At 39.9% G+C, this 11,837-nt stretch overlaps 1 protein-coding gene across 1 annotated transcript; it reads left to right on the forward strand.

Annotated features, from left to right (window-relative positions):
* Nucleotides 1–5,486: 5,486 nt before the first annotated feature.
* Nucleotides 5,487–8,593, forward strand: LOC120032696 (zinc finger protein Gfi-1b-like). Its single transcript, XM_038978890.1, has 5 exons — nucleotides 5,487–5,760; nucleotides 5,976–6,115; nucleotides 6,561–6,701; nucleotides 7,901–8,066; nucleotides 8,466–8,593. Exons 1-5 carry the CDS (start codon nucleotides 5,487–5,489, stop codon nucleotides 8,591–8,593), a joined length of 849 nt encoding a protein of 282 aa, XP_038834818.1.
* Nucleotides 8,594–11,837: the final 3,244 nt, after the last annotated feature.

The following is an 11,837-nucleotide window of genomic DNA, read 5'->3' on the forward strand; positions in this document are numbered from 1 at the left end:
TGTCCATCAAAAGGCTGTGTGAGTGTTATGAAGGTGTTCATTCTGAGTTATGGGGGGGGGGGGGGGGGGAATGAGAATTTGTTGAAATTGACCGATCAGAGGTAAAAATATATATATAATTTACGAGCTACAAGTGTACTGATCAGATCATCATAAATATCATGATCAAGTTGGACCAGGGTCATCACTCTCTCTGTTGTTCTGTTCTGTTGTTCTCGTCTCAGTCATGGTACTGCATGATGAATTACCAATACCTCTCCTTCCAGAACAGCCAACTGTGACAATACTTCCTCTTTCTACTGCCTGTTACCAATAGGATTTAGGGATGGATGGAAACATTCAGTTGAACGTGTTGACTGAAAATATCTGACTATCTGATGCATGCTGTTACTACAGCTTCAGATGGCTATAATGCACAGGTGTTAACAGACTGGGAGCAGTATTTTGCCTAGTATATACCTCACTGGCTAACTATGTGGCATATCATCCCAATAGTCTTGAATATATGACAAATGCTTGTTAGAATTAGCTTTAGCTCAGTCATTAGTAGTGGGGAGACGAATGCATCGGCTTGGTGTCATGTTTCCAAAGCATTCAAATGTTCTGTGTTTATATCAATGGGACAGAGTTGATCATGGAAATCGATGATGGCCGTCTAGAAAGAAGCTCTATGTGGTTGCTTTCCCAATGTCAAGGGGGAAAGGGTTCCATACAAACTCTATATAGATGGAAGGAAATGGAAGGAGCATTGTCTTACTTCTGTGGGAGACACTTCCCATATCACATTTCTACATTCTTACAACAGTGGAAGCGAAACGTATGGAATATTATTGAATTATACAATATGACAACCTGAACGAAAGCATTAATATAAATATATCACAATAATAATTCAGTTGATTTGCTGAGGCAGACTGCAGGGGATGTGTGGTAATATATTCAATAGGGTGTTATATAGATCCTAAGATTCTAGATATAGATCCTAAGATTCTAGATATAGATTCTAAATATAGATCCTAAGATGCTAGATATAGATCCTAAGATTCTAGATATAGATCCTAAGATTCTAGATATAGATCCTAAATATAGATCCTAAGATTCTAGATCTCCTCTTGACTTAAAGCAGTGAGTGCTATTCTGGGAATATGGGAGTGGATGCTTGGAGTGGTTAGTGTAGCAAGCTAAGACTGTCTCATGTCAGTATTAGTGAGCACTTGTAATGTTTCTTGGTAGTATTAAGGTACTGTATAATGCTATGCCACCAAGCCTATGCATCCCAACTTTGTATCATGCTTTCTGTTTTCTTATGTTCAAATTATGCCATGTACTCAGATTTGGTGTGTGCCTGGCTTTTGTCGCACAATGATGCTGGATGAAGGAGGAACCTGTCACCAACTGCCAAGGAAATAAGGGAGCTCCTCCAATGGGGTTCCACTGCCATGTAGCCCATCTTTCACTCGCTCAACTATTACAAATAACCACCTTTTAGAGGTTAAACCAGTGCAGCAGCTGAAATCACTGTTGTCTGTTGTAACATCCTGGACCAGTCAGTTAAGGCATTACTTTAGCAATGGGAGGGAGTTCGGATGCCATGTGTTGTCAACCTGCGGTAGAGTATAGTCTTGGTCAGTGGTGGAAAAAGTACTTGAGTCATACCTGAGTAAAAGTAAAGACACCTTAATAAACAGTTACTCAAGTAAAAGTGAGTCACCCAGTAAAATACTACTTGAGTAAAAGTATTTGGTTTTAAATATACTTAAATATCAAAGGTAAAGTATAAATAATTTCAAATTCCCTACATTAAGCAAACCAGACGGCATCATTTTCTTGCTTTTTAAATTTACTGATAGCCAGGGGCACACTCCAACACTCAGACATAATTTACAAATTAAGCGTTTGCGTTTAGTGAGTCCGGCAGATCAGAGGCAATGGGGATGACCAGGGATGTTCTCTTGATAAGTGTGTGAATTGGACCATTTTCTATCCTGCTAAGCATTCAAAATGTAACGGGTACTTTTGGGTTTCAGAGAAAATGTATGGAGTAAAAAGTACATTTTACTCCACTTAAATTCCTAAAGTTGTCAAATATAAATAGTAAAGTACAGATACCAAAAAAACTACTAAAGTAGTACTTTAAAGTATTTTTACTTAAGGAGCACTATTACAGCACTATTAGACACTACCAGACAGTGTCTAATTTATACATAACACAAACACTATACTGCTGTTCAGAGATGGTGCTCAGACGCGGAGTTCCCCAGTGTCCCAACTACAACTGGTATAACTGTGACTAAAATACTTTTTGATACACATGAAGATGCCCTCTGATTCAGTATTTGTCATCCATGTAGTTTTATGATTAGCGTTGATATGGCTATTCTTTGATCTGAACTAAGATTATTTAAAAAATCTTAGGGTGTGGCGAATGGTAGGGTTCCATGTTTAAATCTTATATAGTGCCATAATGTAGGTAGATTTATACATAGTATATAAATTACATGTATATCAAATGCAATTTTCATAGACAGTTCAGCATTTTCACTCTGGTTTAGGGTGGTGTTCACCAAAAATATCTCAAAGGTGAAGGCCACTGTTGAGCTAGGACTGAAGGATCCCCAATATGTTTAAGATTTATTTTATTTTATAAATATAACAATGTTAGAATGAAACTGGAACACTATACATGCCATTGTCTGTGTCTCAAAGAAGAAAGAAACAAAACATGGAGACTCCCCCTTATGGACGGTGTCCTCATGCATACCCTGGGTTGTATTCATTAGGGCACACAATGTAAAATATTTTTAAAACGTTCTGCAACAGAAAACAAAAATGAGTGTTTCTTATTGGACAAGTCCCTGAAGTACCTCCCGGTTTCAGTCACTTTTCTTCCGTTTGGTGCCTCAAACACAACCCTGGTGTAGGACTTCTCTCATGTATGTAACAGCAAGTCGGTATCCACTTTACTCCCTCCAACCTTGTTCACTCTCTCTTGCAATTCTACCAATGTGTTGTCAAGTATATTAATGACAGTAATAAAGATGATATTAATGACAATATTATGAAAACATTTCAGTGTTCTGTACTTGATGATGATGATATGAAATAAACATTGACACTACACATTCTCAGATGCCATGTCGAGGTGGTACGGTGTTGTTGTGCTGACTCGAGCGTTGTGTTGATTGTGTGCACCCCTGTCTTCATTTGGATATAAAATCCATTGTAATCTTCCATTGAACCCGTTATCCTCTCTGGCTCGCCGTCCCTCTCTCTTATCTTTCTCTCCCGTTCTGCTCATCACGACATTGGGTTACCAGTTAATTTCTGTTTGGGATTTCCCTCTCCATCGCTCTCTGCTCTAACCTCCATTTTGAAACCCCCTCCTGTCTCAACACTTGTGTGTGTCGACACTTTGCCGCACATTACTCAAGTGACCCCACCATCCTCCCCTCATCCAGTTTCTTGTTACTTGGTTTTCTCTTGCCTCACTTCTACACGTCTTCCTGTTTTGCGATCATGTGAATCATTTTGATATAACAATGAAGTAGACTGATTTAGAGATTTGTATACCAACCTCAAGTCAAAGAGGACATTTGGTCATTTGAAAGTGAAGCGATTAGAGCGAGTACATCTGGACTTGTTTGGTCCTATATACTGTAGCAAAGATTTTTAGTGCAGCAGAAAGGCCTGTTGCTCAGCAGTGGAGTCTGTCTGGTCTTTCTGAGGAAGCTCTGTGGTTGAGGTGGCTGCTGCTGAGTGGAACGGTGCTACAGACACGCTCTTCCCCATCAGTGTCATTGGACTTCACTGAACACAACATCTGAATACAGCTAAGAGCTTAAACTTGAGCATATAGAAAGATAGATTTTAACTGTAATGTTACATGATTTGAGCTTCCTGTTTAATTTCATTAGTTTACTAGTGGGAGATTCAGGAGAAAGGTAAACATTTTGGCATATCATATTTTGATATTTTATTTAAATTCATTTAGAATTTGAGCCAGAATGTATTTGTTCTGCCTATTTGCTTTGTGAAACATTTGTATGCCTTTTAAAAAACGTGTTATCTGGTAAGTTTGTTTGAAACACTTTTTTGTAGTGAGGTTTTCAAATTTTCATTGCTAGCCATAAAGGCATAAATTACCTCTTGCTGTCTTCAATTCCATCCTGCAATTAAGATTAGGAGTTTATTTTATTTTTGCTTTGTGCTTTTAGGAAATGATCATGTACAGTATCATCATCATCTTTAAAATCAAAGCTCTGTTGTCATCTCACCAGGTGACTTGACTGAAGACATCATCTTCAAGACGGCTAGCTGCAGAGATTTGTCATTCCTATTTTATAAGGTGAGTTTTTCTGCATTTACCGTACCAAATTAATTCGGCCAATGTGTTCAATCTAAACATCATTCATCTCCACCGGTGTATCTGCATCATACTTAATTATGCTATTTCAAATGCCACCCTGTATCTGCAAAACTACACAGTAGAAAGTCTTCTGTTTTATTTAGTGATCCATTGGCCCTTGGGCTAAAGATTGAACTATTCTGCCTAGCAACATAGAATACTTCAAATGAGAAATATTTGATATCTGAAGCTTTTAACCAGTACAGTATGAATCCAGCATAGGAAAATAAATCAAGTTTTAATATTTTCGGGAGCTTTATTGCCCCTAGTCTGTTATCTTGTTACGTCTTCAATGCTCTACTATTTGCCACCTGTAAGGCTGTGCAACCAGAGGGGAGAGAGCTCACAGGGTGAGTCGGGATAATACATAACGGTCTGCTGTGTTTGGTTGAATTTGGGTGGTAGTTGCTGTGGAATGGTTTCATAACACTGTGTGCTAGTATATGTGGCCACAGTTTATGCAGCAATCCAACCAAGCTCAAGAGTAAAATGAGTATGTGCAATGACTTGGCTGAGGCGATCTGCCTAGAGATGTCCCTGTAAATTGGACATAACGGACATTTAATGCCAAATAAATTACCTCCTTTATGAATATATTGGGAAAACTGAGCTGGAAAATACTCTGTATTTCCATTCAGCATATTTGAACTGATTTCAGTATGGAGTTCGTTTTTATGGTTTCAAAATGTTGTCTTCATAATTTTAGTGTCAGCAAAACCCACAGTACTGTTACTTTAGGAGTGGTTGTGTGACCAGGGCCTGTACTCAGAAAGCATTTCCGATTAGGTGTGCTGATCTAGGATCAGGTCCCCCGTGGTCCTGTTATCCTATTCATAATGATCTGAAAACTGATCCTAGATCAGCACTTATACTCTGATAAGCTTTATGAATACGGCAGTGTAGTATGTGACTGTGTTAGTCAAAGCACTGCTGCCACCTGCTGTATGTTGGTTGACATGAATAACACCTGGACTATTATGTCAATTTTCATGTACTCCATGTTGCAGGGCCTTCTACTTCCCTTCCATTAGACTGAGTCTACAAAACCCTCTGTGCTCCTGCTGCTTCTCGCTTCCCCACCATGCCTCGCTCTTTCCTGGTGAGGAGGGGGGGCTCTCACCCTCTGCGCCCCAAAGCAGGTAGCCCCTGCTTGGGCACGACCCCGGTGCCAGTGGGTCCCTCAGAAACAGACAAGAGGCAGTGGGGTACCCTTCAGGGACAGCCGTCACCAAAGAGTGCAGTGTCTCTAGTGACACACAATGAGGCCTACCCACCACAGCCCTCTCCACCTCCAGCCCTCCACCCTCCCTCACATAGTCCCCCTTACCTTCACCCCACCAGTCCCATGTCTTCAGGTAGGTGTTGAACACTGAGGCTCAGCTAACACAAGCTCATGTACATCTGCCAGTTTTGTGTATTATTGTTCTCTCATAATCACTCATTATTATACAGTGTTCATTAAAGTTAAGACTGAAACAGCAATGTGTTCAAGACCTAGAGATCAGTGATTGCTTGTAAGACGGGGCTAATTAATGTAACTTTTCAACCACCTGCTATTCCCCATCTTAAGGTGATAGAGCTGCGCTGCACCACCACTCTCCCTCCCAGTTGAACCCTGGCAGCCCTGCTGAGGAGGTGGGCTCTCCCCTCCTGGTAGAGACCCGACACAGAGACTGTCCCCAGATCAGTGACCACAGGACCACTGGGACTGTATGTCCACTGTGTGGAAAGGTTAGTGGATGATCCCAAATCAGTTTTGTTATTCTATCCCTCTGACAAGTCGTCATTTGCAAATAATGATCTGTTCTTAATGTATTTACCTGTATAAATAAAGGTGAATTATTAAACATCAATCCTCTCCATCAAAAAGGGTTGATATTAGTTATAAGAGAAAGCTATGTTTGCTTCCATCATGGATAGTGAATAATTCTGACTCATTGGAATGCCACTGAGGTGATTGGATAGACCTACACACAGCCTTTTTATTAACCAAAGGTCAAAGTGCAGAAACTGAAGCCTGACGTGCTTTGATTGTCTATTCTGTTTTTGACTGGAAGACCAGTGTGAGGATTAAATTAAGATAATAGGTAAATCGTATTTACTGCACTGCTCTCCCTATCTGCAAATCACATTAAAGTGTTTGTTTTCTTTTCAGAGTTTCTTTTCTTTCTCCAGTCTGGAGTCCCACGTCCACAAGTCCCATGGTGGCAGACACAAGCAGTCATCAGCACACATCAAGACCCACAGTCAGCCGTACGGCAATAGGTCAGACCTGGGTTTGAGCTACAGGGTCAAGGTATGTCTGTTGCCTGCCACATTACATGTATAATAAAGGGTTTTAAAGCAGGTTTGGGGTCAGGTCTATTATAATCAGATCACATTGTGACGTCATGATGCGGCACAAAAGTTCCATCCCACCTGGGAAGGCTGATATTGCGGGCATTTGTTTTTCATACAGCTCTTACAGAAAAAGGGCATTATCATAATTTCACAATTTCAGAGTGTTATTTCCACCTCATAGTGTGGAAATATCATAAAAAAAACTGGAAATTAAGTTATTAACTACTGTTCTACTAAGATATATGGAATTGTTTTAAGTTCATACCAAGGATCATTTAGCTATATGATTTTGAATTTTAAGACTCATTGAAGTATCAACATTTTTTTTTTGTTGTCTTTACTGTTATTAGGCCATACAAACGCATTGAATAACAGATTCACTGCATGGAACAACAGATAATCCCCCAAAAATATAAAAATTAAGTTTGTTCTGAGGTGTCGCTCCTATATCTGAGAGATTTAAGAAAGATCAGGATTATTTTTATTTAAAAAAAAAATTAATATGTGTATTTAACCCCATATTTTGGACATGAAATAGTCTCCATATATACTTCCATCCATTCTTTTCAGCTGGTACCAGGGGACCTTCAGACGAGTCTTGTGAGCATCCTAGAGAAAAACATGTACATGATCGTGAGAGTCTCATCTTTCCATAGAGACGTCAAAATAGTTTGTAGGACATTCCGAACACTACAGACGATTTTGTGAGAAGACCGATTTTCAAGATGTCTCATGGTCTGACAAACACCGCTCTGGCTCTGTCAACTTTCACCTCAGATGTGAAAGTGCGACATAGGCGGATGCGGTGGATCGAGCAACTGCAACGTCGGCGGATGTGGTGGATTGAGACGCATCCAATGCAAAAACAACATCTCTCTATCTTAAACTGACAGGTTTTTATGGGGATTTTTTAAATGCTAATTAGATTTCCACTGGACAGCGACTTTAGGGAGTTCTAAGAGTTTGATGCTAGTTATAAACTATATACAGGAAAAACACCACAGGATACCCTATTCATTACTAAATGGCCTATACTTGTTTTTGTTTGGTGTAAAAAATAAAGATTCATAAAAATTCTCATGAAACTGTGAACCCAATAAATATTTATTTTCACAAAATATATGACCATATATGCTTTGTTCTCATGTGTTTCAGGAGCGTACTTTTGGCTGTAAGGTGTGTGGGAAAGTGTTCAAGCGCTCCTCCACCCTATCCACTCACCTGCTAATCCACTCTGACACGCGGCCCTACCCCTGTCAATACTGTGGCAAAAGATTTCACCAGAAATCTGATATGAAAAAACACACCTTCATTCACACAGGTGAGTCGATATGTATTTTCTGGAAATAGGGATCTTGTCTTTGTCACGTTCGAAACGTATTAACTATTTTAAATATTTTTAAAAAACCAATGGGAGTGGTAGGGGCATGTGGTGCCTGTTAAAAATGAAAGTGACTGCATGCCAGAGTCCGGCGACGTGGGAAGTGATTTGGCCTTTTTAAAATAAATAAATTAAACAGCCACTGCATGCCCCTACCACTCTCATTGATTTGGATTAAGTTAGCTGAAATTTGTAGTGGCTGTTTAATTAAAGACAACCGAACCATGCGTTACAGTTTTTCCTGGCTCACTTTCAGGGTGAGGAACCATCTATCATTAAGTTATAAAAGAGTGAACTTCCCCTTTAATACAGTATGTCCCCTCTGCCCTTCTATTCCAGGTGAGAAGCCCCATGTGTGCCAGGTGTGTGGCAAAGCCTTCAGCCAGAGCTCCAACCTCATCACCCACAGTCGTCAGCACAGTAGCAACCAGCCCTACCATTGCCTCTATGGCTTCCAGCGCAAATAGGACCTGAGACAAAACCAGAAGAACCACCTTTAGGTCAAGACCCTGGCTAAGAGCTGATCTGAGCTCAGTTTTCACAACCGGGAGAACCACTGTACATAGATAGCAACTCAAACACCCTCACATGGTCATAGCTGACCCCAGATAATGTTTTCATTATAAGGGGCACCACTGGACAAGCTAAACAGAAGCTGGGGATGGATGGAAGAAGGGAAGGATGCTACACTAAAAATTCTAACGAACATTTACCTTGACTGTAGTTGAATCCCAACTGTATATTTTGCCTACATATATATATCTGTTTTTTCAGTGTCATCATAGGGTCATATCTGAAAATATGTTGAAAACACCTTTGAAACATTCCAATCCCATTTATATTCCAAAGTATCGCTTTCTTAAGTGTGTGCATTAAAAATCGTTGTTATCTACTTTCAGATTTGGATAACAACAAGATATTATTGTTATGAATGAATGATCATTGTTTTTTTTAGTGATCAAACTCCCTTGCTTTTTAATGACTTACCTCTCGGGGTGGTTTTAAAGGTATGTCACTTTGAGATAAAAGTAGTTAAACCGTGTGCAACGTCCGCGTAGGTCCTCTGCAATTCCCTGGAAATGAATCATTATCTTCATTCTTTAATTCTCTGGAACGGAAACATTTACCTGGATTTAAATACCTGTGATGGGCTGAGAAAGCCCCCTCTCTATCAGGGCTACCCTATAAAAGCACAGCCAAAAGCACTGCACTAAAACACCTGATCCCTTCGACCTTCAAGCCCTCCACTGCACCACAGAGGAAGAACACCCAGACACAGGTAAATACATCATTTAAAATACATGCTTTAGGTTTTAAAATCACTATTGGCCTTATTGTGACCTCATCCCCAGGCTTAATTGCTACAGAGAGAGAGCCGGCTGGGGACAAGATTAGCCTCATGGTGACATACCTGAGCAGGGATGACTTAAGGACCTTACAGTTATGTTATGTGTATGGGGTACATTACAGTGATGGATCAGTCATTCAAAAATCATGTTAACCACTGTTAATGCACACATAGCGAATCAATGTAATTTATTAATTCGATTTGAAGTAAATGTTTTGTCCTGAACTAATTTAAGCTTGCCATAACAAAGGGGGTGAATACTTATTATAGGTACTGTCTGTAGTGTAACATCCTGATGGTGGTACTGTTTATAGTTGTCTACTATTTTAATTCAATAAATTAATTGGAATGGGAATTCTCAAATGAACACTGATTTGACACCCAGCCTGGTCTCGTTTCAAGACTTAAAAAGTTTTTTAAAAACAGTTTCAATCAGTATACAGACCAAGACATCACGAAGATGGATGTACTGCCAGTTTATGCAATGAGTGGTGACTGACACTGAATAAAAATGTCAGTATCTTCAATGCATGTTGTACCGTGCTTTCCATTTACATTTGGAGCATCTCATTGTCTCTCTTCATCGCACCCTCTTTCTCTGTCCCTCTCCATCGTAGCAATAATGGGTTAAGGAAAGAGTACTCCAGCTTCATGCACAGACAGCCATGACGACAGCCATGACGACAGCCATGACATATCAGGCGTAAACGTATCAGACCAAAGCATATAAGGTGGTAAGGACGATATTTCAACTGGCAAATCACCAATCAGGCCGGTATGTAACCTAGTCCAGCAGGAGGGACTCTATATAAATTCAAACATTTATATTTTATTATTATAAGACACATTTCTATGACATTTCAAATAATAAAAAAGTACATGTCCATATACAGTGAGCTCCAAAAGTATTCTGACAGTGACATTTTTTGTTATTTTGGTTTTGTACTCCAACACTTTGGATTAGAAATTACACAATGATTATGAGGTTAAAGTGCAGACTGTCAGCTTGAATTTGAGGGTATTTTCATCCATATCAGGTGACCCGTTTAGAAATTACAGCACGTTTTGTACATAGTCCCCCCATTTTAGCGGACCAAAAGTATTTGGACAAATTTCCTTATGTGTATTACAATAGTACAAAGTTGAGTATTTGATCCAATATTCATAGCACGCAATAACTACATGAAGCTTGTGACCACAAACATGTGTTGGATGCATTTTCTGTTTGTTTTGGTTGTGTTTCAATTTTTTTTGTGCCCAATAGAAATGAATCATTAAAAAAATATATATATATTATTTCACCTTTATTTAACCAGGTAGGCCAGTTGAGAACAAGTTCTCATTTAAAACTGCGACCTGGCCAAGATAAAGCAAAGCAGTGTGACAAAAAAACAACAACACGTGGGATAAACAACAGTACAGTCAATAATACAATAGAAAAATATATATATCGTGTGTGCAAATGGAGTAAGTAGGTAAGGCAATAAATAGGCCATAGTAGCGAAGTAATTACAATTTAGCAAATTAACACTGGAGTGATAGATGTGCAGATGATGATGTGCAAGTAGAAATACTGGTGTGCAAAAAAGTAAATAAAAACAATATGGGGATGAGGTCGGCAGTTGGATGGGCTATTTACAGATGGGCTGTGTGCAGCGATCGGTAAGCTGCTCAGATAGCTGATGCTTAAAGTTAGTGAGGGAGATATAAGTCTCCAACTTCAGCGATTTTTGCAATTCGTTCAAGCAATTGGCAGCAGAGAACTGGAAGGAAAGGCGGCCAAATTAGGTGTAGGCTTTGGGGATGACCAGTGAGATATACCTGCTGGAGCGCGTGCTACGGGTGGGTGTTACTATAGTGACCAGTGAGCTGAGATCAGGCAGAGCTTTACCTAGCAAAGACTTAGATGACCTGGAGCCAGTGGGTTTGGCGACGAATATGTAGCAAGGGCCAGCGGACAAGAGCATACAGGTCGCAGTGGTGGGTGGTATATGGGGCTTTGGTGACAAAACGGATGGCACTGTGATAGACTGCATCCAGTTTGCTGAGTAGAGTGTTGGAGGCTATTTTATAAATGACATCGCCGAAGTCGAGGATCGGTAGGATAGTCAGTTTTACGAGGGTATGTTTGGCAGCGTGAGTGAAGGAGGCTTTGTTGCGATATAGGAAGCTGACTCTAGATTTCATTTTGGATTGGAGATGCTTAACATGAGTCTGGAAGGACAGTTTACAGTCTAGCCAGACACCTAGATATTTGTAGTTGTCCACATATTCTAAGTCAGAACCGTCCAGAGTAGTGATGCCAGTCAGGTGGGCGGGCGGGTGCAGGCAGCGATCGGTTGAAGAGCATGCATTTAGTTTTA

Source organism: Salvelinus namaycush, chromosome 39 (genome assembly GCF_016432855.1).
Source record: "Salvelinus namaycush isolate Seneca chromosome 39, SaNama_1.0, whole genome shotgun sequence".
NCBI lineage: Eukaryota > Metazoa > Chordata > Actinopteri > Salmoniformes > Salmonidae > Salvelinus > Salvelinus namaycush.